The 25,816-nt window shown below is 45.2% G+C and overlaps 1 protein-coding gene across 16 annotated transcripts in view; it reads right to left on the reverse strand.

The window, feature by feature from the left end:
• Positions 1–60: 60 nt before the first annotated feature.
• WRN (WRN RecQ like helicase) overlaps positions 61–25,816 on the reverse strand; it is a 37,025-nt gene continuing 11,269 nt past the window's right edge. For 6 of the 16 annotated variants that reach the window (XM_065062443.1, XM_065062441.1, XM_065062449.1 and 3 more), the window contains 29 exons: positions 25,195–25,267; positions 24,186–24,297; positions 23,225–23,633; positions 22,523–22,603; positions 21,632–21,776; positions 20,664–20,739; positions 19,616–19,683; positions 19,169–19,277; positions 17,872–17,940; positions 17,323–17,405; positions 16,175–16,281; positions 15,278–15,465; positions 14,399–14,576; positions 13,625–13,806; positions 12,344–12,445; positions 11,917–12,006; positions 10,616–10,757; positions 8,900–9,070; positions 8,728–8,822; positions 7,326–7,392; positions 7,111–7,184; positions 6,648–6,729; positions 6,274–6,386; positions 5,312–5,426; positions 4,297–4,422; positions 3,514–3,676; positions 2,277–2,491; positions 1,368–1,439; positions 450–804 (listed from right to left, as the gene is read on the reverse strand). In XM_065062443.1, coding sequence (XP_064918515.1) covers positions 616–804; positions 1,368–1,439; positions 2,277–2,491; positions 3,514–3,676; positions 4,297–4,422; positions 5,312–5,426; positions 6,274–6,386; positions 6,648–6,729; positions 7,111–7,184; positions 7,326–7,392; positions 8,728–8,822; positions 8,900–9,070; positions 10,616–10,757; positions 11,917–12,006; positions 12,344–12,445; positions 13,625–13,806; positions 14,399–14,576; positions 15,278–15,465; positions 16,175–16,281; positions 17,323–17,405; positions 17,872–17,940; positions 19,169–19,277; positions 19,616–19,683; positions 20,664–20,739; positions 21,632–21,776; positions 22,523–22,603; positions 23,225–23,633; positions 24,186–24,297; positions 25,195–25,267 — 3,696 coding nt within the window. In that variant the 3' untranslated portion in view covers positions 450–615. Of the gene's footprint in view, positions 368–449; positions 805–1,367; positions 1,440–2,276; positions 2,492–3,513; positions 3,719–4,296; positions 4,423–5,311; positions 5,427–6,273; positions 6,387–6,647; positions 6,730–7,110; positions 7,185–7,325; positions 7,393–8,727; positions 8,823–8,899; positions 9,071–10,615; positions 10,758–11,916; positions 12,007–12,343; positions 12,446–13,624; positions 13,807–14,398; positions 14,577–15,277; positions 15,466–16,174; positions 16,282–17,322; positions 17,406–17,871; positions 17,941–19,168; positions 19,278–19,615; positions 19,684–20,663; positions 20,740–21,631; positions 21,777–22,522; positions 22,604–23,224; positions 23,634–24,185; positions 24,298–25,194; positions 25,268–25,816 lie in introns of those variants that run through there. The other 10 variants (XM_065062446.1, XM_065062444.1, XM_065062455.1 and 7 more) reach the window with 5 other exon arrangements.

Raw genomic sequence — 25,816 nt, forward strand, 5'->3', positions numbered from 1 at the left:
TGGTTGCCGTGGCAACCGGCCCGCAGGCCTAAGCCTCCAAACCCGGCCCAACACTCGCTATTTTCTTAGAAGTAGTTTAGCTTTATTTTGTAATAGTAATAAATTTCACACAGTGAAAAGTAATTAATCTGCTGCTAGGTTAGAATCTCCCTCTTCTCAAGGAAGGTGAGAGGCAGCATGAGCAAAGAAGAAATAAGGCTTCTGAGAGTAGAAAGATGAGTAAAATCAATCTGGGGTTCTGTGTTCAGTTAAAAATGCCTTTTCTTGTGTCGGCTTTGGGTTTCTTGGTCTGGGCGGGGGGTGCAACAGACACTGCTGTGGTTCCAAACCACGCTGGTACCTTTCTTTTACAAGGGGGATGCGAGCTCTGGAAGAAGAAAAATAAATGATTTAAACAACATAGAAAGAAGAAAGCATTGACACATACACAGCTGTCACCACAACTAGAACTGCAGCCCCGCTGTGTGACCAGTGACAGAACACACCAGCAAGCAAGCAGATCCTTCTGTACCATGGTAAGACAGGTGCTGTGTAAGTCACACCTGCCTTCGCTTCAGGGACGTGGATCAGCTGCCTACACCACGAGTAACCACTGGTGTGCATTGTGTTTCACCCTCATATAAATATCCAGCTGCAAACTGCAGCAGGTGGTACAGCAAGAAGTACTGTCAGACACAAAATGTGTATATAAACTGTATATAAACTCACAGCTTGTGTTTCTATAAATATAGAGATCCTTGATGCCACCAGCATCCAAACTCGCCCAACCCTGTATCTCCAAGAGCAAAGGCAGCCAAACAGCCTCTGAAAACGATACAGTAGAGACTGTGACTGCACAGGACCGGAGGGAAGCAGCGGTTAGATCTACCACAGCATTGACACCTGCACAGACCTGACTGAGCAGGAACCCTCTGTGTGGAGGTTGTTTTTCTCCCCCTCAGTAAATTAGCCTGTATTGATGGAGCTCCAACATCACTGCTCAATGAGATCACTGTTTCTTATCCATTTTACTTTTGATTTTTTTTCTTTGTGGTGAAATGCATCCATTTCAAGCACAATGGAACCAGTACTCTGGCTTTTTTTTTTTTTTAATAGAAAATACTTCACCCCAGAGGCTCTGAGAACTTCAAATCCTTGCTTCTGGCTCCTAAATGCTGTGTTTCCAAGTGTGTTTTTACAGCAAAGCTGTCAGTTAAAAGTTAAGTAGTGGGCACAGAGGAATTAATTTGTAATTTCTATTTAATGCCTACTGGCTATAGGTTGGAACAACCAAGCCTAGACTTGCGGATCAGTGACATCTCAGTATTACCAACAGCCTCGTTAACGAGGTTACCCCATGCTTTATTGCAGTCGGAACAGCTGCTTACCAAAGCTGAAGGCCCCTTTTGCAGATGCATTTTCTCAGCTCCTTCCTGCAACGCTGGATGGATTGAATTACCCTGTAAAAACAATGGAAACGTGAGGTTGTTAAAAGCCACGAACATTCATTAGCGGTCTTAAAAGCTGTCTGCTACAGGGAGTTGTTGGAACCAGTGTACCTTCTGAGGGTAAAGCCAATGATGACTATTTGGATTAGCTTCTGAATCTGCAGTCTACTCATTTAAGAGTTACCTAATTTCTAGTAGCATGTCACTCCTTATTTATTCCAGCAGCTAACAGCAGCAGAAAAGAGAATTGTAATCAGAGCTCATGCAATTGGACTGCCAGATGATCAACTTCAGGGACAAGGCGGCTCAGACACATACTGCAAAACCAGAGAATACGTAGGGATGGAAGCCACCACCAACTCAGCAAAATGGCAAGGCTTGAAGAGTTGTTTGAGCCAAAGTTAAAGCAACTGGGGAGAACTTAGAATTTGAGCTGTTTCCTGCACTGTCACATATACTGTAAATCCAGGATTTTACCAGGGACCACTTCCCAAAGGGCTGGACAGCAGAAGATCTTCAACCCTACTCTGAGGCCACTACTAAAGCACAGTTGTGATGGTCCTGCAGCGGTGGGTCCACCCCCAGGGGCAGACAGGCAGAGCCTCCCACAGATGAGCTGCAGGGATGCATTGAACGGAGCACAGCCAGGCTGCGCAGGGGCTTCTCTCTGAGCATCCCCCTCCGAGCAGAGGGAGGCACAGACCCACTCCAAGCTGAGGGAAAGGTGGACCGGGAAGACAAGAAACACTAGACACCACTGGAAACTGCAATGTCATGAAAGATCTTTCAGTATGCTCCTACAAAAATGAAACATTGCCACAAAACCTGCTTTTTACATCTTTTACTCACCTTTGTTTCATTCCATGAGGCATCTTCCTTGCTTGCTTGATCTGCTCCTGTTTTTTCCTGCTGCCCATCTGACCACACCAACTTCTTTTTGACACTTGAGCCATCCCGAGACTTATTTCTGTTTTCTTTCTCCAATAGCACAATGGTCATCCTGATGAGATACAGGTCGATATTTGCAGGAACAAGCTTTCTAATTGCTTGAATTTTGGTGGTGTCTTGGAAAAATATAAATAAAGTATTTTTTTAAGTCCTCTTGCTCAGTATTCAGCTTTCTTACATTCTATAAGACATCAGTTGCCCCTCATTAAAGCACAGGATAGATTAAGGTAAAGGTTAAAAAGTAAGACACCACAGGGGTCTATTCATAGGAAAACATAACAGGCTGACAGGATAAATCCCCACCTCATTCACACTCAATCTTGCTGTCCTCAGATATTCAGGCTAAATAACATCAGAATTGCCTGCCTCTCACTGGTGCCATGGACCATTTTCTCGAGGCAGCTCAGGCTGAAAAGCCGCCTGCTTTCTGCCGTGCTGCTGCAGAAACCGGCAGAGCAGGAACTTCCAGAGAGCAAACAGTCTGCCTGGGCCTGGAACTGCTGCTGAGCAGATGCACTAATCCACAACAGGACAAGAGTAGCAAAGCAAACAAGTCGGAAAATTAAGTTACCAAGCTACTAGGCCAAGACTGAACTTCAGGTCACTCGTTCTCGGAGCCACCAGTCTGTTCATGGTTCTCTTCACCTCTGAACCAGCCCACGGCACCACGTGAATAGGAGGAAAAAATCCTTCTCCTGCACTATTCTGCCTCCTCACCATGAACAAATAAATACCCAGCAGAGAAGAGTCACCGGGGAAATGCTACAGCTCTTACTCAGCATATTTGCTGTAGATCCCAGTACTTAAGGGAAGACTTTGCCAGGCTGATTTTTTTTAAACTTGAGTAAACACAGGCTTAAGAATGATACCTGAATCTTTTCAACAATATAGTGGCAGGATCTATAAAGTCCTACTCCCTTTTGCTCTTTACTGAATCACAATGGCCTTATTTTATTAATAAAACATAAGCCTGAGAGGAAAGCAATGACCTCGGCATGGCCAGGCCCTGCCTCACACAGCCAGGCTTACAGAAATAACTGGATCTACCTAAAGCAGCCGCAGAGCTGTCAGGGTTGCTGTTCCCTTTACCCACACACCACTACCATGAGAAGCCTCAGGTCAGGGCTGCGATGCTCACCCGAGTCGATGGGAGGATTACGGATAACGTCAGAAACCATCTGCTGAATGTGGGGAGTCAAACCTGCGCGCTGCAGGTCCAGCGGGCAGCCAGCTTTCAGCGCTTGGAACAGATGCATGCCGACCTCCGAAACGGGCAGAGACCTCGTCTCGCTGATGGTGCTCTAGGGAAGCACAGGCAGAAGGAACTGAGATGGCAGGAGTGTCTGAAATACAACCAAGAGCTCAAAACCTGGCAACCTCCCATTCCCAAACAGTAACTGGGGAATACTGCCACACAGCAGCACAGCAAAGCTCCCCATTTCTATCACAAAGGAAACATATGCTCTTGCCTCACAGTTAAACCAGGACCAACCCAGCTCCTACTTCAGGAGATTGGTGTCCAAGCCTCAGATGTCTCCTGCTCAGGAGCTGCAATGCACCTGACCTTCCAGCACCACGTTCAATTGGTAACATCAATGCAGAACACGCATAACAGCATCAAAAAAGTTACCCCTTATTTTCACATCTCCTAAGTGAATCAAACAGCAACATATCTGCCCCATGCCCTGCCAAATTACACAGGCCTTGTCTCACTGCACCCAGCCAGCCCAGTTTGTCAGTTGTACAGGCCCAGAGAGGGAAGCTGGATGAGCTACTGTTCACCAGGAAAGACAGAGCTCCAGGGTTTTAAAGCAACCCCTCCCAGCAGCAGGCAGAGGATTCCAGAGGCTTGTAAATCCCCACCTACAGATCCAACACCCCCCCGGCCATTAGTTTTTATTCAGGGAAAGGCAGAGCTCACCACCGAGAGGTTCTTCTCTTGGAACAGGACGTAGGTGACCTGCTCTGAGGGAGAGAGGGCTCTAGTCTGCCGCCAGGGAGATGCTGCGTTCTCATCTTTAGATCCAGACGGGGGGAATGTGTCCGGCTAAGAGAGATAAAGTGGATTTAGAAGTAACAACCAATGGATCATCCTCCCATTATCTGGAGTTCTCTGAAAAAGCAGCAATGGGGTTATTCATCTCTGAAGAGGTTGATTTCCGCCCTAGAATCTGTGTTCCTCAAAAAAACAAAGCAAAGCAGGAATCTGAATGAAAACTCACACGCTCCCATCTCATTAAAACAAGCACGGGGTTGACCCAAAGGGCTTGCAAAAAAACTGCCCCACAAAACCAGAGTCCAGGTCAACACAACTTCGTGCTTGTTGCTCACTACACATGAAAATATTCCATCAGAACAAACTGGCATTCTGCCTACTCTTTAGTATGGGAAAATCCTCCATTTATTGTAATCTTTTGCTCACAGATTTCTTGAAAAACAGGAATGCTTTTGGTTTCCAATCCTAGATCGTAATAGCTTTCTGTGAAACAAAATGACTCAGAGTCATCTCAAGGATTACAGCAAACTGTTGCTGCTCTACCTGCCTGACAGGCTAGATAAATCCCTTTAACTGTAGATTCACATAGAAATTAAGACCCTGAAAGCAAAACTGCTTCCTAGTTGCACCAGCCCTCTGCACCGCGGCCCCTCCTTGCTGCTGTCTATTGCCACAGCAACCCATGAGCAGCCATTCTACAGAGAGTCTTTGACAAAAGAACATCGACTCTGAAAAGAAATGCAGCTGAAGCAGGAGTATGTCCAACTGCTGGAAATCTAAGCTCCCTTTCCTCAGAAGAAACTCTGAGGAATCAAAGCCCTGCCCTCAGAGACAATCAATCATGGAGAAGAAACATAAATTCTCCCTTTGGCCTCCAACCCCAAATCACGGCAACCAGCTACAAGCTCTCAACAACAGACGACACTTCAGTAAATCGTACCTGCAAACCATTTGCTTGGCAGAAATCCCTAATCTCAGCCAGGAGAGGGACCAGCATGGTGGATTTTGCTTCAGATACACCATCAATTCTCTTCACGTTCTCAACAGTCGTAGGCCTGGTTTGGGATGAATAACAAAAGCCGTTGAAACACTGTGTGTCTGTGAATGACACGTGATGGCACCACAGCTCTACCAGTCATTACTTGACTTCTTTCCTGTGCCATCATCATGTCTACAACTAATAAAGTTCAGTGTTCGCCCTTTTGTACCATGAAGCTTGACCACAGCAAAAGCTTCATGTTTTCTGTTTAATACTTCAGAGGGTCAGTTAACCATGTCTGTATTTATTTAATCTGCCAAGAGCACATAAACACAGATATCGTCTATAGCAACATATACATTCCAAAAGTAGCATTACCTAATGGCTTCTAGTAGCTGGGGAAGGCACGTGAGATGCATTACACTGAGCTGCCCCACAAAACGTTCACAATGACAAAAGTGGTTTTTTCCCCTCTACCTCCTTTCAATATTTATGTAACAGTAAATTGTTTTTACTCTTTTATGCTACAGAGCTGGTCATGCAGGGTGAGGGACAGCTCCTGACGCCTAGCTGACCCTTCTCAGGTAAGGGCACGCTAAAGTGACCAGAACACACTGGAGAGAAGTTGGAAAGGTAAAGATGAGTAGAAAACATACACCTTCCCCCTGTGACTGGTCAGCCTGACAGGAGGTTTGGTTACAGACACATGCAGATTTGGCATTTGGGGCTTTTTAATCAAAAACAGAATGAAGAAGCAAGTCTGATGTCAGTAACTATCTAACTTACAGCAGTCAGTGCAAACAAAGATCCTCAGGAAAAGAGCAGCTCCTCTCCCAACAAGCCACACTCAGCCAAGAACAGCAGAACATGGGTTTGCGACTCAGCTCTTCAGTTTGCACAACACATCCGCATGCTGGATTTACCTTATTCGGGCCATGTCCACCAGGATCTTATTGGTTGCCAAGACAGCTGGAGGAATTTCCTTCTCATTAGCTACCTTCTGTCTAGCAGTCAGCAGCTTGCCATACAGAGCAGTCTGTGAAGGAGAACACCCAGTTCTCATAATTAACCTCACACAGGTATAATTAATACATGAGGGAAAGTTGTAGCTTCCCTTGTCTTTCTACTAACATACAAAGAGCCTGTGATCCATTAATTCAGCTTAACACCTTGAAATTCTCTTCTAGGGCTCCTCTTCCAAAGATGTTTGTGCTATTGAGAGCTTCCCAAGCCAGCTGCTGCACCCCAGGAGGATCGGGGGCTGCAGTTAGATATCCTCCTTCTCCCAATAACTTACCTCTAGTTCTTTTTCTCGGCATGAAACAGCAGATTCTGGGGGCTTCAAAGGAGAAGACTTCACCTGCAAGTGCTCTGGAACCCTAAGGAGAAACATTTACCTCTGATTAGACTGCTATGATTATACCACAATCTGTTAGCAGATAAGCTATTGAACTTGAAGTAACACCAGTGAGAAAGTTTGTACCTCAGCTATTGAAGCTTTCTCTGCCTGTGACACATTAAGTGTACTGAATGTTAATGCAACTGGCCAGATTCCACAAAGCCTGCTCAATGCTGTAATAGTTCAATGTTTTGAAATACAATGCAGTGTACAGCCGTTTTAATACCTTTTCATTGTGTAATATATTAAAGATTTTTATGGCCACTTTGCAAAGGAATGATGGTTTTAAGGGTCATCCTACAAACAGTATCCTATTAACAGTCAAAATCAGGCAATCCTGTTTTAATTTAGAATACTGTACCTGTTAAGCGTGTTATTGCTTCTTGAAGGACTTTTACCTTTCCCCTCACATGAAAACATTTCAAACAGAGACAGCTGTAAGAAATAAAAAAACAAATGCTGATTTATCAGTCTCTCCATCCAATTTGCCATGAGCAGCAAAACATTTGTGACACCACGATACACTTGCAAGATGTATGTTTGAAAAGCAATCAGAGGGGCTGTTCTGGTACCCACCTGCTTGACTGGAGAGCCCTTGGTGTCCAGGGAGCGCTGCGTCGAGAGCGCGGGGAAAGCTCTGCCGCTGCAAGCAAAGTCATCACATCTTAACCCACAGCCATCTGTACATTCTCAAAAAACTAACATCCTGCTAAGCAAACTGAACTTGCTACAAGGATATCTTTAGCAATAGTTGTTCTTTTTTATTAGAATCATCATTCCTGGTGAAAACCATGAGGACCTCAAAGCCTGTCAATACCAAAACCTGAACAAGGAACAAGGCTCTTGTATTACAGAAAACAAGTATATTGGTGATAAAAGAGGAATTTTTGTGACAACGTTGCTTAAACAATTTTAAAGATGCCATTTCTGAAGAAAATCAACTACAAGCTTTCAGGTTTGCACTGAGCATCCAGCTTTCACTGCTGCTCATTGATACTAAGCAATATCTTTTTTATTCTAGAATACCTGTAGACAGCAGCTGCAAGAGCCACAACAGCACAACACTAGAAGGCAAAATATATATATAGTACTTCGTGTAACTAAAAAAATAAGTATATCAGGTATTGTCAATCTAGACATCAGAGCAGGTATCCAAAGGCCAAGACCAAAAAGCTTTCCTGTGGTATTATTTCTTGCCATGCTGAAGCCTCCACAACCTCTAGTTCATCTTTCACCTCAAAAGGAATGAGCAGAATGATGGTGTGTTCAGGTCAACCCCACACCCTTCATTAAATAGAACCAGAAGCAAAAGATTGCAAGCGAAACTCAAGTTATTTTCTTGGAGCTATAAACTGTGTTGAACCAATTCTTATTACAATTAAAGACTGTGAAACAGAAATGCCTAAGTTTTAATAAAAAGTAGGCCAAATGCACAATTGGGAAGACAAGTCACTAGCTGCTCTATTCCCAGTGTCACACTTAACTCATCAGCATTAGAAAGAAATAAGTCTCGATGGATTTTCCTCTAATAGTTCTTGTATTCAGCTGACAACTTCATCCAGGAGGATGCATTTCCACAACACACTTCCATGCTACCCAGAACCACTGATGGACACACACTGTCCGACCAGTTTTAGCTGCGGAGGCCAGGAAGGGATTTTTCCAACACATCTCCCCAGTAACCTTCCTACATCACTCAACTGCTCAATGAGCTCCAGCAAAGACCTCGGTGATGAAGCACCGCCAGACGGAAGCTGGAGGCAGCAGGTCACCTCACACACCAGCAGTCAAGAGGTGCCCATCCCAGCACTCCCACTGGCTTTTTTAAATTATTATAACACCACCTGAAGGAAAGCTTTGGCTAGAAAAAAAATCAAGTGTAGAAATGTCCTGTCCACCCCAGCCACCTTCAGACACTGGGCAGCAGATGTTAAATTAATAAAAAATACACTCAAGGGAAGAAATGCACTATAATTACCTTCTAGGAGGCTTCTGCAGATTAAGGTCTTCGCTGGACTGCAATAGAAGACTTGGATTTGAGTCAGATCCAGCTTTTAACAGCCAATTTCTACCCTGTAATAAATAAACCATACGGCTTAGCTGTAGATGACTCGGAAATCTTTGAGGAGCAGTTTCACACCAACACGTACCTTCTGGGTAAGCGCACACGTGGTTGCAAACTTGCTCCAGCCAGAGACTTCTTTGAGGAACCCTTCCAGTATCAGCTGCTGGCTGAGCAGCCTCCACCAGCTCTCGGGCCAGCCCCTGCCGCTGCCGAAGAGGGGGTGCCGGCGGAACCGCTCCGGCAGCCGCTGAGAGCTCTGAAACGACGGACGGACTGGTCAGGCCTCTCCAGTCCTTCTGGAAGGGAATCTCCAATACAACCGATAAACCAAAAACCTCAGATAACAGGAGCACGTCCTCAGGAACATTTCGCCACACAAGAACTTCTCTCTAGAGTCAGAAGCCAAAGTATCTAATACAGTTTTACATAATATCCAGCACGATAACCACAGCTCAACGATAAACCATGGCTGTTGCCTTGCTCACGTCACCTGAAGAGCAGTTTAGCCTCTATTAAGCCAACCCTGCGCTTTCTGCTGAGGCTGGGATGAGATCAGAGTTCTATTACACGGCAAGACCCCGCACAAACCCAGGCCATCCCCAGCAGCCGTGCCATCTACTGCAGGCATATTCCGTCAGTTCGGTCCATTTGACATTGCAGGAGTTCCAACAGAAGCAGTTACCCTTTCTGGTTTTAATTAAAGAGCATAAGGCCTCTTTAAATCCCAGGATGGGTAAAGGCCAAAAGCAAGCTCACCGCAGTGTCTCCTCTACTCCTCCCTCATTGCTAAGTGCTTTCTGCTTGCTTTTGTAAAATAAAAAAGTATTTCATTCTTGTTTTTAGAAGATGCTGATTTACTCATCTCTCACCAATGGTTCAAGACTAAAAAAAGCAGATGAGGTCCTGTCTGATGGGTTCTCTGCGCTCCCCTCCCCACAATGGGCTCGAGCCCCTTTCACAAGGAGAGAAACTCTTGGAATAAACCTGTAAGGTCAATGACTTCTCTGAATCAGGGACCTTAAGAGCGAATCAAGCGCTGGTAGCTGAGAGCACCTTAGAAAGAACTTGCAATTTATTGCTAGAATCTGAAGTCACAGAGGATTGAGGCTTCAAACGCTGTTATTTGTACAGCTGCTCAATCTCCCTCCACTGGGGAAAGATACAAGTATTTGCATAGGCACCAAAATATTATTCTGTATTTGCAGTAAAAATATGACATGATCTTCAATTCTCCCAGTGATGTTTAATAAATTAACAATCAAGACTACCTTAAAATCCTTAACAATGTATTTCTCCCTTAGACACACACTTGTGTGACTATTAGCAACCTTCTTACTGAAAGGAAAAGAGGGATACCATTCACCGTTTGATCAAGTGCTCCAGGTGAGGGTTTTCCTAGATTGTAAACATAAGTGATTCTGTTCTTATTCCTGTATTTCCAATGTGTTTTTCCCCTAGTATTTCAAATGCACATATATGAAGACACATATGAATCGACATTCACATTTATATTCACTCCACTGTCCTGCTTGCTGTCTCACTCCAAGTCAGCCAGCAGCAAAGCCAGAACACACGCCATCGTTTACTTTATTCAAACATAAACCAATGGATTACCAAGCAAATCAGTGTATTCTTCATGCTGAAAAGGCTATTCCTTTCAGAATATATTTATGCAAAAACCCCCCACTTGGTACTGAATATACATCTGTGTGAATGTATTGTTCAGTAAATCAATTAAGATGAACACTAACAGTCCCTCCACTCTCAGAACACATTCAAAAACATTTTTACTTGCACTTACAGATCCTCGGAGAAACAAGATGGGAACTCTGGTTCCGAACTTCTCCTCCAGGGCGCTCACCGCTAACAGCAGCTGATGCGCCTGCTTCCCGAAGTCCTGCAAACCGCCCTCCGAGTCGCTGGGGGCTGCAAAACCAGCAGCTCTGCAAGGCACAAAGCAAACCAAGTTGAACACATAGAAATAGAAGTGCCCTCACCCTTTGCTCTCTTCTCCCAGGCAGTCAGCAATAGGACAAGGGGCCATGGGCTTCAGCTCTGCCAGGGGAAATTGAGGCTGGAGATTAGAAAGCAATTCTTTGCAGAGAGAGTGGTCAGGCATTGGAATGGCTGCCCAGGGAGGTGCTGGACTCACCGGCCCTGGAGGTTTTTAAGCTGAGATTGGACATGGCACTTAGTGCCATGATCTAGTAAACGGACTGGAGTTGGACCAAGGCTTGGACTGGATGATCTCTGAGGGCTTTTCCAACCCAGTCGATTCTGTGATTCTTTCAAACGCTGCTTAGCAAGCGGGAGTTAAATAAAATACACTAAGTTATTGATATTAACATGAGACCAGGCTAAAGTCCAAATCGCATGTGGTTATGACAGCTGCACAACGCAACGCTGGCCATTCTTGACAGTGCTCGGTGTGATACCGCATTGTCTCTGCCATCTCCTGAATTTACTATTTGAATATCTGGTCTGCTTTAGGCATCCAACACATTTCTTCAGTTGTACCTAATAGCAGGGGCTTTTGTCGTTTTTTTTTGTCAAATAAACACTCAAAGGGAAAAAAACGCAAAGAGAAAGCGCAACCCCATAACGATTTTCTAGGTTATTGCATGGAGCTGCGATGGGGAGACCTTATAAAAACCACTGGCACAAATCACTTCAAAGGAGGAGATGAAGCATGATCTATTCCAGGGGATGCCAGTTCTGCACCACAATTTCACTATGTGGCTCTTGACCAGCACAACAAATTATGATTTCACAAAATTATCTTATTGATCAGTTTTAGCAGAAGCCAGACAACCATCTCTTAGCCCTTGAGCATGAAGCAAACGTAGCTGAATCAATAACATCTTTGCAGAAAGCAACAACAGAAACACCTTGTCTTTGATCAGGAAGCATCAGGCTATGAGCAAAACAAGGAATCACTTGTTGTAACTCCAGGGAAAGTGTATAAGAGCAAGGAAGGTGCTTCTACTCACACCAGCTGCAAAAATAGGACACATTAAGAGTCAATTCTTTCAGACAATTTGCCTTGTAGTCAGCCTGAGAGAACAGGAGCTCCCGCATCTGTCTTTAGGGAAGAAAGCTTACCTGGACCTGCAATTATCGCAGCATTCTTCTGTGCCCGTGATGCCGGAGACCTTTCGAAGCTGCTTGTCTTCAAAATGAGACAGGATGATTCTACCCAAGGGAACGCAGGGAATTAAATTAAAGACAGAATTCACACATAAAATTCCTTGCAAAAAACAGAGTTGAAATCAGTATTGTTAATTAATTCACCGGGGAGCCAATTATTTGGCCTTGATTCCTCTAAAGAAAGAGAAGTTTATTTATTTAATAGTAAATAAACAACACTTGATGCACGCATTAATATAAAAATGCTGAAGGCATTATTTCTTTGTATTGCTGTTTAAATACAGAACAACACACTTGGAGTAAAAGGAGCCTTCTGGTCACAAGAGCTCTCACTGAGGCTGACTGAAGTCGCATAAAACACTAAATGAAAGGTAGCACTCACTTCCTCCGGCAGCCGTTCGACACAAGGTAAGTCTCTATTTTTGCCAACATCTTCAATTTGTACAAGCGGAACTTTTCATTGCGTATCTCACTGAGAAGGTGTCTGTCCAACAAAAGAAACAGTTAAGCACCTTAGATACTGACCAGTGGTCCCCTGTCCTACACCAAAAATGAAAACGCCAGACAGCTGCCGCAGTCAAGTTCAGCAGAACGAGATAACAGGACATTTGTCTACAACAAAACCCAAATGCGCACCTGTCTTCCATAAACCTGATCCTTGTAGCATGGGGCAAACTCAGAACAGCACCATATTCACGCTCTTCTGAACTTAAACATAACTCTAAACAGAACGGACAGAGGTAGAGAGAGCTTCTTCCAACCCCACAAGCCCCTGAGCTGCAGACATCCACGCCACAAGGCGCAGGGCACTGGGAAAGGAGTTTCCCTCAGTCTCCAGTTGTCAGTCCAGCTCTCACCACTGACAATTCACAAAATCAATTAGGATATCACTCTTCTTTCAGGAAACTCAGGGGCGGTGTGTTAGGTCATGTCAACCTGTGGCCTGATTTAATATCTGTTATATCCACCGCTGGAAGCATCCAGCTGAGGAGACAGCGTGGGAGGACGTGATGGCTGTAGGGAGCACCCGCTCTGCCCTCGCTCTGAGCTGCGCACGAGCCAAACCAGAGCGACCCTCTGCACCAACCTCCCCGTGCCACCCAGCACGGAAAAACAGCCCCTTCTGCAGGTGTTGGGCTCCACCTGAACACAGCTACACCCTTTCCAGCTCAGAAGTGAGCAAAACAAGTAAGTTTTCCTGCCTGGAAGTGGATGGTTTCACAGGCTCTGGCCATCTGATGACACAAGCCATCACCTGTATGATGAGGACTCTGCCATCAAAAAGGAAACAAGTTTTCTTCATTTAGACATCTAGATAAAGGACACAAATCAAGTAATTCTACAGTATCCAGACGCCTAAGGGGTGATGACGGGTCTAAAACCAGGTCGGACAGGCCTAAAAACAGGGCAGATGATTTACAAGGCAAGCAACCAGGTTTTGTCACTGCCTGCCTTGCAAGACATCTTCAGGAAGCAGAACTGGAACAAGGACAAGCTCAAACACCAGGGTACCAGTGGATTATCTCCCAGAACAAGCACAGAGTACGCAGGAAAGGACTCGAGGCCTTTCTGCCAAACCCACTGCATTTTCAACCAAACCCAGCCTGCTCCATTTGCTATGTTTTGCCTATCCATGTCAAAACAGCTGTTTCCAGCCATTTACCTGTTAAAGGTCAAGTCCGTCCCAGTCCACAGGACATGACAAGAAGCAGGAAGCCCATCACGGCCAGCTCTCCCGATCTCTTGATAATAGGATTCCATCTCCTTAGGGGCACCGTAATGAATAACCATGCGGATATCTGCTTTGTTGATGCCCATTCCGAACGCCACCGTAGCCACAACACACTGCAAAACAGGAGCCATATGGGGAACGTTTTGAAATGAGCATCAAGAACATGCCTGGATTAACACTGACACAGCTGTAACAACCTTTTGCTAGGGGCTCCAGACCCAGCCTGGATAAACCAGCTCCAAACTCTGCTTCTGCAGCCCTGCTGGTAAACACGTCCGATTCTGGTCAGAGCACATTAAGAGGTTTATAAACATGAGAGCAACGACGTGTTGTGGAGAATGCTTGAGTGTCTTCAAGCAGTTACTCTCAAATAGAGGGCACAAAAGCTGTTCTGAGGAGGAACACAAGCAGTCACAGCTTAACTCTTCCTCTGCTAAGCCGCAGGAAGAAAGCAGCTCATGGAACTTGAGATGGTTTTGTTCCAGCTACCACAATTTTCCTCAGATGTGATGTATTTAAGAGACTTGCTAAAGAGATTTGAAACAAACCAGGAATCTTTTTCCTGTCACCACTGAGCAGCAATTTCTTTGCCCAGAACTGGAGATAGAGCAAATGGGAAATGTGCTGATATTTCCAAATTCTTTCCTCTACCAGAGGCTCCACGATTATGAAAAAAAGAACAAGCAGACTTGGTTTCCCACATACCTGAATTTCATCCCTCATGAACTGATGATGGGTGTCCCTCCTCTGTTTGATTCCCATGCCCGCATGGTACGCGCCACAGGCCACCTTCAGCTTCACCAACTCGGACACAACCTGCTCCGTGGCTTTTCTTGATGGGCAGTAGATGATCGTGGGGCCTTCAAACGCATAGGCAGAACTGCTATAAAGGACAGCAGCGTGTCAAGACAGCAGAAGAAACCCTTGCACAAAAATACCTATAGAAATTCATGGAAGAGGCAACGTAGCTTTTCCAGCAGTTCACTTTTCTGAGGACTCACAGATTTAAAAAGATTTTAACTGGTCCACTTGTACACCAGTTGTGTGGAAAAATGGACTGGGGAGTCACTTGGTGCCCATAAGTTTCTCTTGCAAAACACAAGATTTTTGTCCATATAGAAGCAGTGGGATAAGGCCTCTCCATTTCCTTAAAATCACCAGGAAATGTACTGTAACAGCTGTCACTTCTGCAAGGTCTAAATTTATCTAACAAGGTACAAATGAGAGATGAAAAAATAGTGTATGGTGCTGTAGAGACACACATGGCAGCTTGCAACAAGGAGAGGAAAGGGGCAGGAAACCCACCTCCTTGGATACGCCACTGGGTCTGCTCACAGAGAAGGACCGTAATTCTGCTCGGATTAGCTTTACTTTAAAAAAATCTTATTAGTATCTCAGATTTATAATGGATTCATGCACATTTTATACACTACCTTTTGTAAAGTTACTCGCTAGCCAATCCACCATCATGATCTGAATTGCTACAATGCCAGCAGGTCCTCCAAGGGTCAGACCAACCTGGAGAACCTTACGTGAGCAACACGTGTATCTGAGGTATCGACAACACCAGGCTTAAAACCTTACCTTCCTTTCCGAGTAAGGAACTGCTTCAAATCCCTGAGGATATCGCCACTTTGCCGCCCAACTTCTAAGTACAGGTTAGGTCTGTCAAAAGTGGTACAGGTGACCTGGGGATTCCTCAGGTTCAGGCAACTGACGATGTCTTCTCTGATGGACGGACTCGCAGTCGCTGTTAGAGCCACAATGGGGACCTGCAATGACGAGCAGGAAACATCTGAGACCTCATGGATTCTTTTCTTCAAACCGCAAGAAACCATGAGACAAAACCAAAACAGTGCTTTAATCTGTTTATGATCACTGAATCAGCTCGGCTATTGGATAAACATAGTTAATATTTAGCTTTCTAGAGCTTACACTGCTCACAAGAATAGACAGGGACAACACACTTAAAATACAGGGCTTTATTCTGACTGCGCGCTTTGTCTCGTTACATCTTCAAGCCTACAGTGATGTTCTGTCACGGTTGGCTAAAATTAGGAAAAGTAGGACAAAGCTTCCAAGGAGAGGATCTAAAGTGCAGGTCTAAACTGCAGAGCTTATGCAATAAATCCTTGAGGACTGTCTAGAGACTACAGCTGCTCGCTCTGGCAAGACAGCCAGTTGAAAGAAATAAACACCCCTCGGTGTCAAACCAGAAGCTATGGGTCTTCTTCCACAGCACACAGATTCAAAGTCATTCATTTTCACAAGTTTCCAGTAGTCCAAGTTCAGAATATACTCCATCAACACATTAAGAAAAACCCACAGAAGTCACTGACGGGACAGGGACTGCAGTAACTCCAAACCAGCGCGCTCAGTACGCTCAAAAAGCAACCCCAAAGGATTAAAATTTCAAACTACCATGTAAAATGATATCAAATCCTTCTCTTACACTGGAAATCAAACGTATCAAAGCCTCACCGATGGCAGAGCCTCCTTCAACGAGCCTAAACTTCTAAAGGAATTTCGGAAGTCGTGGCCCCACTCGGAAATGCAGTGAGCTTCATCAACAGCCACGAGGGTGATCCCTGGGGGCACAAAACCCGGCATGGACATGTGAACAAGGCAAACAGAGCAGCACTCAGTCACAAAACAAACATCACATTCTGCTCCATTGCAGGCTTTCCTGTGAAGGCACCAATCTGCTTATATCTTTGTTTCCAGGATGCTTTCTGCTGCACCAGCTCCCCAAGCCTGTTCTAACAACTGTCTGTTCCGTAAAAAGGCTGAAGAGCTCTCCAGAGCCCTCCCCACCACCACGCAGAGATCCAGCTTCCTTCTCCAAGCTCCAAACCTCCGATGTGTCTCTCTCAACAGGTCACACTCTTCACATACCTCTGACTTGTCTTTCCCCTCTTCCCAGATTCCTTAACAATAGCCACAAAGCCTGATTACAGATGCCATTGGTTTTGTCTTCTGGATTGTAAAACAAGGCCCGAGAGGCTCAGAACTGTACTGATGAGGTACATACAAGTCCAGAAGAAGTGAACGGGGTCAAAGATGCCCCTGGAAAATAACCTTACATTTTCTGAACTGGAGGGAAGCCGCAGGCACGTGGATTGCTTTCTTCCCCTCAGCACCAGAAACTCGACTCCTTAATAAAGAGTCTAAATTCTTGGAGTTTGTGTGCCTTGGATTTATCCTAGCACGAGATGCATCAGCTGCATCGCTCTTTGATGAGAACAGAGTTTCAGATGCGGTGTAGTGTTTCAAAACTATTTCATCTTTAAATTCTGAGAAAGAACAGAGATCAGAATGCTTAAAAGGCCAAAATGTTGTTCAGTGATACACCTTTCACTTCCTGTGATTTGAAGATCAGTGTTTCTGCACCTCTGGTCTCAGTAACTCATCCAACATGCCCATGGCAAGGCCACGCTAAAGACACTACTCACATATCTTCTGAGCAGTAACAGCATCGTCTGACACGATTTACTGGCAATCTCTACACTGGCCTCTGAGCTCACTAGTGGTAAGAAACTGGTAAAAACCTTCAGGCATTCAGAAAGTTAAAGCACAATTACAAATTTAAGCTGCCTGCCAACTCACCCACCACCTTATCCCGAACTTACCAATAGTTTGGTCAAGATCCTGAAGTAACTTTAAGTTGCCTGAACAGAACTCTGGAGTCATATATATGACTCTGTACTGACCCCTGCAACATAAATAAAACACACCATCACAGAAGGAAAATCCCCAGACAAATCAACCAGATCAAACAAAACTCTGATTGTCTAGAAGATGTTATTGAGAGCAAGTACAGACTTCTGGATGGGGAGTAAGAACCAAGTGAAGACAGTAGGAAGCGTTCCAGACCCACAGGAAAGCAAGGCAGTAAAGAGCACTACAGGAAAAGGCAAAGAGTGATATTTAGAACAAGAAAGGATAGTTGCGATGAGCTGGTGACAAACAGACATCTAAGAGCCATGTAAAATCCTGTGCGAATCACAAAGTGGAGCCAACAATCCCCATCTCCCCGGGGTGAACACGAGCGACATCCGACTGACAGGCTGCAGGTCGGAGCCACAATCCAGAGGTTCAGCAGCGACGGACGAGGGAACGTCCTTCCCCTCACAGCTACAGCAGCACCCGCAGCCCCAGAGCGCCGAGCCACGACTTACGCTTTGATGCATTCTTTGATCTTTTGCGACTGAGCCGAACCAAGAAAGCAAGCTGGAACTCCTGACATCCTGCCAGAAAGGAAAAGAGCAGAGTCATGAACACACTTAACGCTTTCTGCCTTGGTGCTCAGCCTGCGCCAGCACTCTGCAAAAGGAATTCAGGCTGTAATTCAGACTTCCCTCTCCCAAGGATCTTTGCAGAGAACTTGCTCGACAAACACGAGTTGTCAGTGACTATTGCTGCCACCCAAACACGCTTGCACTTCTTCTCCAGCTGCTCCCCACACAGACACTTCACTAGCACAACAAGGAATCAGAGAAATTTAGATCATTTTCCCTACCCAAGAGCTAAGTTTACTATGAACACATCCAAAAAATAGAAAACCCTGTGTTATCTTCAGTTATTACCTCAGGCAGTTCATGACATTTGGATCTAAGCCTTATTGGCTTCCAATTTCTTTGCCTTACCTTGTGACCTTTTGTGAGCTACTGCTGCTGGCTGCATCTGCTCATTTCCAACCAGGTGGCTGCTTTTTCATGACAGATTCAACAGTCACACTTAACAACTCAGCCACCTCATATTTGACCTGTTCCTGGACACCACAGCCCCTGTCCTCTTAACTCAGTGATTAACTGCATTTTCATGACAGCCCGTTGTTGTGGTGGCTTCTCCTCCCTCACTCCTCCGCGCTTCAGTCCTTCACAGAACTGCAGCCAAACCGACGGACAAATTACTGAACCGCATCAGGCTGCAGAAATTCACTCTCCTCAGCCTTCCAAATGAATGACCCACTGAGAAGGTGGTGAATCAACCCTTTCTACTGAGAAAACCAGCACAAAAGCCAAAGCAGCAGCTGAATACACATGGACACCCTGCTGATTAACACTCAGCGTAGGAGCTGGCTACTGAGCCAGCTTGGGCTGCCCAGCCATTCATCTGCACCAGATACATGACAGAACTCCCAAAGGCTCATGCAGCCTGTGAGGCTCCTTCATCGCTTTGGTCTGTGCAGAAGTGGCCTGTGAATCCAGAAATACTTGAGAGGGATCCACCTTTTGGAACTACACCCAGCACAGATCTTTTGCTCATTCCACCTGTAATTCACCCAACCAGCAAATCCAGCCCTCTTTAGATATTTACACAGTTTGTGTTCCTTGAGAAATGTATGTTTTACAGCTGACACACAAGCAGCTTGCTATATAAAGCTGCAACTTTAAACAACACAAATGCCACAATCAGAATTTGTGGGTGTCCATAGGAAACAGAGCAGTAGCTTGTTACTACTGCTGCACTTACGTCAGCTGCAGCACCTGGTCCTCCATCAAGGAGATAAGAGGACAGATGACTATTCCTACGAATCCAGTGTAAACGGGAGGAAACTGGTAGCACAAGCTTTTCCCATATCCTAAATAATAAAAAAAAGACAGAAGTAAAACATAATGCTTTCTATGCAGCTATAACATACAGCTATAAGACAACTCTAAGACCTTGCTGAGCCCTAAGGAAAAGTAGTTTTGTTTAGCTACTAAAGGAACCAAGATATCCATTCAACACCCCTCAGGATGCCAAGGTCAGTGACCAAGACTGGCACAGAAATACAAGGAGCCAGCACAGCTGGCTCAGACATAGTCTCAGCCAGGGTACCGTGCTCATATCAGCCTAACGGGCCATCTCCAAGTTTCAGTCTTACTCTCCCCAAAAAGAAACACATTTCTGACTTGTTAGGATGCCAAAGTAACTTACCAGTTGCCATGACAACAAGATTATCTCTCCTGTCTTCCAAAACAGAATGGATCACTTTCCACTGGACCCTTGAAATTAAACAAAGGGGAATATTTCACTGTTGCCACCACATGCAGCATGTAAATTCTGTGAAACTGCATATTCAGGGGAATTTCAGGTTGAAGAAACCCTCCTGGGTGCCTTACAGCGTTCTCTTAGCACGCTACAACTGCTGCGACCACCACAGGCCATCCCACCAACGCTGCGACAAGCGCTGCCAACAGCACCAGGGCGAGGAGCATGGGATGCAGCCCCCCCAGAGCATCACTAACCAGACTGGCTCTCCCACACATCAGCTGCCCCACAAACACAGGGAAAACGACAGCGATCTCCAACACCAGACATTCAACCACCACCTTGATTTTGCCAAACAGTTCTCCTCCTTTGATGGTCTCACCAGCGTACATCAGGAAGTACGCTGCATTAAAAAAATCCTCCCCCGCCTCATTGTCAAAGTGGAGTGAAACAGTTTCCCCAGCCCCAGCGTTGCTCTCAGGCTGCATCTTGCACGGAAAGCACCCATCACTGCTCTTTCGGGAAGGTTTCATCCCATCCCCGCTAAACTTCAGAGCCATAACAGCAACGTTAGTGTACAAAAGCACACGCAACATTGAGATGACACCACTTGTGATGGGGACAAGCTTCTGTCCCTCTTTGAGCCACAAAGGAAAACCAGACTAAACATTAATTGCACAAAAAACTAATCTGTGCGGCTTAAGCTTTTCTGCTGTTTAAATTACCTGATACAATGAGACTTGTACAGGAGGCGTGCCACCACAAGAGGCAAGAAACATCCTCTACTATCAGAGTACCATATAGTAATTAACACTCAAGAAGATTTATTTTGACATCATTTTGCAGCAAATGTTGCCTTTTACTTTTCCTAGGAATTTCACAGAGGTCCAAGTCAGTGAATGGTTTTTAAAATAAGCAGCAATAAAAAACTGAGTTAAAGCAAGGCAAAGAACATGAAGATTAGTGTGTGCACTTCAACGCAAAACATACTTACGGTTTAAAAGAAGAATGCCCAAAATAAGTCTTCAGACACGTGATTTGGCTTTCACTGGGTACTGGCAGAAACGGATCTTTAGTGGGAGAGAGGAGAAGAAACCTCGTCTGTGATTAAGCTTTAAAAAGACAAAGCACTGTCCTGACGGTCTGCTCACGGTAACGATGTGCAGGACCCAGGACTTCAGTAACCGCAGTGAAAACAACTTGCAAGATATTTACAGGCTAGAATAAAAAGATTAAAAATGAAAGGATGAAAAGAAAGTCAACAGGCTCCCCAGAGAGCCTGCATGAAGAGAACACATGGCTTGATTAAGGAGATCATAAAGCAATAGGTATTGTAATGCATAGCTGCATGATTTACAACATTTTCAGCTGATTAATAGATATGTTCTACCAGGCGTGCCTTTACAGACCCTGCTCAAGTCACACCAATCAATACCCAATAATGCATGTTGCTAACGAACTCACAGTCCCAAAATAACACAAGGGGACCCCGATCTTGCTGTGAACACTGAAGAAACATATTTGAGATCCCTGTTGAAATTCATAATGAACATTCAGCAGGAGAAAGCATTACATTCCCATCTAGTTTGTGTCTGTTGGGCAAGCACACATCCGGATTAGCAGCACGTCAGGTGTTTAATAGAGATGAACTGAACACAGGACCAACGAACTCGCCTGTCCCCATCCAGCAGCACACTCTCCTGGCTGATGTGTTACTTCCAGTGAATTTCCAGATCAGTTTTGCTCCCAACAAGTATGCGTAATGTCTGCTGACCACAGCAGGAAACAATCACATCATGCCAAGGATGCCTTGAAATTTTCACCTTTGCACATTGGCAAGCACTCCTCTTGACACCCAGCTGAGCTTTAACCTTCTGCTTTAAAACAGCAACCGCAAAAATGTCACTGTGCCTCCACATCTGCTTCTACACACAGTGCACTATTTGCTCATTCATGACATACCCATATGTTCCTCCTCTTCTTCCTCAATGCCTTCATCTTCCTCAGCATCCAGCACAGCATCCAGCTCTGTGTCAGGAGTTTTCCTGGCTTTACTGGACTCTCCTTCGGCCAAAGCTCCTTTAGAATTGTCTACATCCTCTAAAGACTGCAAAACCAGAAGAAAAATGGATCTGGAGCAGGAAAAGCTCAGGTCTCAGGTGACGCGCATAGGGACATGTGAATTTTCATCTATTTATGGCTTAACTTTGACTACTGTTTTCCTTTGTATGCCAGTAGATCTAACTACTGCATCAATATTTTAAAGACAAAAACTTCTTGTTTAATAAAACAAGCAAGTTTGGGTTTTCCTGTTTTCCCCACTTTAACGAGATGAAGGTAGAAGTCTCACCAAGAAGGGACTTAAGAGGTTAGTGACAAAATCCAGAAATGCAAGGAATGGGACTCCAATGTCATGTTACACTCATAGTTTCCAAAACACAGTACTCCACAGAACACTGAACTTCTATCCAAGTTAGCTTTTTGGACCTAAACTGCATTTGTAAAAGACTGACACGCAGCACTGAGAACCACCCAAGAGAGCCCTCGTCCTTCCCTGGAATAAGTCGCTTTTCCCAGACCTTTGAATCTTGCTCCTTACTCAGCTCCAAGCAGCACACTCAACCTGCTCGTGCACAAGCACACGAACACTCCCGACTGCTCTGGAACTGTTCAGTCACTTCACTAGAAACACAGTCTGAGGGATTAGGAAAAAGGCCTCGGGAAGGAAAATAAGACTCAGCATCTAAACCTTCTTTTTGGGTAAAGCATTAAACAAGTACAAACACTCTACTAAGACCAAAGAGCATGATTACTACAAAAAAGATTAAAACCTGAAAACCCTGAGGAACTCACTTTAAGCATCTCCATTTCCAGTTCTTCATCGCTTTCAATGACACAGGAAATATTCTGTTCGTTGTCTGTGGAACATGCTTCCTGAGGGAAAAAAATAAAATCTTATCAGCAAAGTTATTCATACTTGATCCACATCTTTCCAACCTTCTCTATAAGCTATTTCTCTGTATGCAAATTACTATGCTAAACATTCAGCTCCAAAGGCCGCCCATGAAAAAACATATCTGAAAAAATACCAGAACGCAACAAGTCCCTGTATTAACAAAGAAAAGAGATGTCACCAGATGCAGGAAATACTTGGAATGTAAGGAAAGGATAATGTGGTGGAACAGGCACTGATCCCCACTCCAGCAGTCACTACGAGGAAACCACTCTTTGCAGATCCTTCAAGATCTGCTTTTCACTCACACCAAGCTGGAGTCTCCCACACGCAGGATTCCCCAAACCGGCAGAAATTCTTCGGTAACGTCAGCGCAATTGCAGAAAGGAAAACTACTCGGAACACCTGGAGTTTCGGTGTTCAGTTCTAATCCTCCCAACTGAGGAGCAGCTCAGCACTTAGCTACCTCCACAAATACATTCTGGACTCCAAACCCTTCTAGTCCATCTTCATTTTCTCTCCGGAAAACAACTTCAAAAAGTCATGCACATGATCACTTCCTCTGCTGAGTGCCAACAATTAATGAGGGCTTTTCTCATTACCTCAGGTGCAGCTTCGTTGCAAAATTGTTCAGCAGCTTGACACTCCAGGATCTGGAGCTCTTGCTCAGTGATGTCCAGTGACATGAAGTCATCTCCCTCTGCTCTGGCTGCTGCAGCCCCGTCTTCCACAACAGCTTCACCTTTCTCTGCCTCTTCCCCATCCACATCTTCTTCCCAGAGGCCAGCCAGCAGAGCGTCAGAGCACATGTTCCAGTCGCCTTCATGTGTTTTAGCAAATCCAGGCATTTCAGCTTCCTGTGCTTCAGCGTTTCCTGACTCCACTTCAAGTTTTGTAGCTGGAGTTGCACCGCAGCTCCTCCGCAATACAGAGGGGGAAGCTGAACCACCACACAGCATGTTTCTTAAGGCCTTGACATTCTCTCTTAAGTCAGCTAATATTTCTGCAGCCCTGGAAAGTAAAACAAGAACCAAAACGATTGCTACCATTGCTGCATACATCTTCGCCACAGCAGAACCCAAGCTCCTCAAGCAGTCTGGTTCTCTGCACCAATTTTACCCAAAACTTGAGATACAAAGGCTTGTCACCCAAACGCTGTTGGCGTTCCTCTTCTGTGAGAAGAATACATTTCTTTACACTGAATAGCCCTACAAAGATCCTCCAAATACACCATTTGCGGTACTGCCCACACACTTGTATGAAGCCTGCAGACTTCAAGCAGTTAGTCAGGCAAGCATCTTAAGTACCTAAAAGTTCTTGCTGTGCATTTCAGCAAGAAAACCCTGATTTGGCAAAGTTCAGTGTCAAACTCCTTGCAATGAGACCAATGACAAGCTATGTTCTACCATTCCTGTGTACAAGGTTTCCCCAGCAAATGTACTGTGCTAGCTCTTCTTGAAGAGGATGCACAGATAACAGACATGGCTATCAACACATGTATTTTGCTGCATCAGACCTCAGCACTGAAGAGCAAAACCCTGATCTTACAGGCACAGGCCTCACCTCTGCACATGTTCAAGTTGTCCAGAAGAGTCAGGGATGCGAGAAGCCAGGCCTGTTATCTCTTCGGCTAGAGAAGTCAAGTGCTCCTTCACGTCTTTGGACGACATATCACCTGTAAGACACCCCAGAGTTATCTCACAATAATTGAGGTGTAACATATATATGCAAACAAGTTGCCTTCAAGTAAGTGCATTTCCACAAGATGCATGCTGATGAGACAGCCTTTTCCAGTGTACACACAGTCAGGCCCAGCTTCCCTGCACTTCAGCATTGCGGCTTTTCCAGCAGCCCATCTACACGTGCTCAGGAGAAAAGGGGAGAGAATGGGACCATTAGAAAGTGATCCTTCCCGTATACCTTCCAGATGCTAACACAAATACACCAACAGGGCCAAAAACTACTCCTCACCCTAAGGGAGCAGTACTGCCACCTGTCTTGGACAGACAAGAAAAATTCCACCAGTACAGAGAGGAAACAAACTAACTTCCTCCTCCTTTCAAACACAGAATACATGAACCGCTCAGCTTTCCATATGAAGCACATCATGGAACAGAAACTAAGACTTTTAGAGTCACTTTTCCGATCAAGTAAATCAAGCTAGGCTGCTCTAAAAAGAAAAAAGGGTCGTATTGATGCACCTCAGGAAAAGCATTACTTGCTAACATGTATTGTTTGGGGTCTCACTCTTCCTTAAACTAGGTTTCTGCCTCCACATGAGCAGAATTAACTCACTGCAGTGTTTCCATGGACTGTTCTGACACGAGGAATTCTTACCATCTCTGTACACAGCAGAAACAAACAACATAGCAGACGGCGCTCCTACACCGCTCCGGAGAGCCGTTCCACCGTGCGGTAACCCAGGCCGTCTAAGAGCCTTAAAAGCCTCTCTGGAATCTGCCTCTAACCTCCAAGAAGCCAGACAATGCTGAAACAAAGATACTCTGAAAAACCTATTGGGAACCCAAGCATTTAATTGTACACTGAGAAAATCCCTCCAAGTGTAATTTACCTCTTCTTAAACCAAATAATTTCCAGTCCCTGTTACTCATATTTTTCAGTTTTTGATAAATGATGAAGCCAGCCTGCAAAGGAAAGGGAAAAAAACAGTCAGTACTCAGCATTCTGCAGAGAAACCATGTTTTGGAGACCAAAATAGCCCCAAGGCCGAGCTGAGCGAGCCACAGCACGAACACCTTGTCAACATGAGATCCCGAGCTGCTGGCCCGCAGTGCGGAACGGTCAGCGCCCCGCACCCGTGCGCTGCTCGTCACAACCACGTCACGGCGCACAGAACGCTTCAAACCGCACGGTCCTGACTCGGGGTCCACGTTGTAGTGGCTGCTCTTATCTAGACTTCATTTTATACAGTCAGCTGCAAACAGAGAGCTCCAGGTACTCTGCTCCCCACCTGCTCTGCCTCATTCAGATGGCGCTCCAAGAGAACAGCTACGAGCCCACTAAGATCGTGTGTGCTTAGGATTTCCCTTGATAGCAATAATAAGTTACAACAGGAAAGTGCAGCCTAAAGCCAGGAATGTGCTAATTAAGCTACACGTGTTAATCGAAGCATCTCAGAGGAAAGAGAAAGAACCAGGTTAGTCCCTCATGTCTCCAAAAGGCAGGTGAGCAAG

The sequence above is a fragment of the Columba livia genome, chromosome 4 (assembly GCF_036013475.1).
Source record: "Columba livia isolate bColLiv1 breed racing homer chromosome 4, bColLiv1.pat.W.v2, whole genome shotgun sequence".
In the NCBI taxonomy this organism is placed as follows: domain Eukaryota; kingdom Metazoa; phylum Chordata; class Aves; order Columbiformes; family Columbidae; genus Columba; species Columba livia.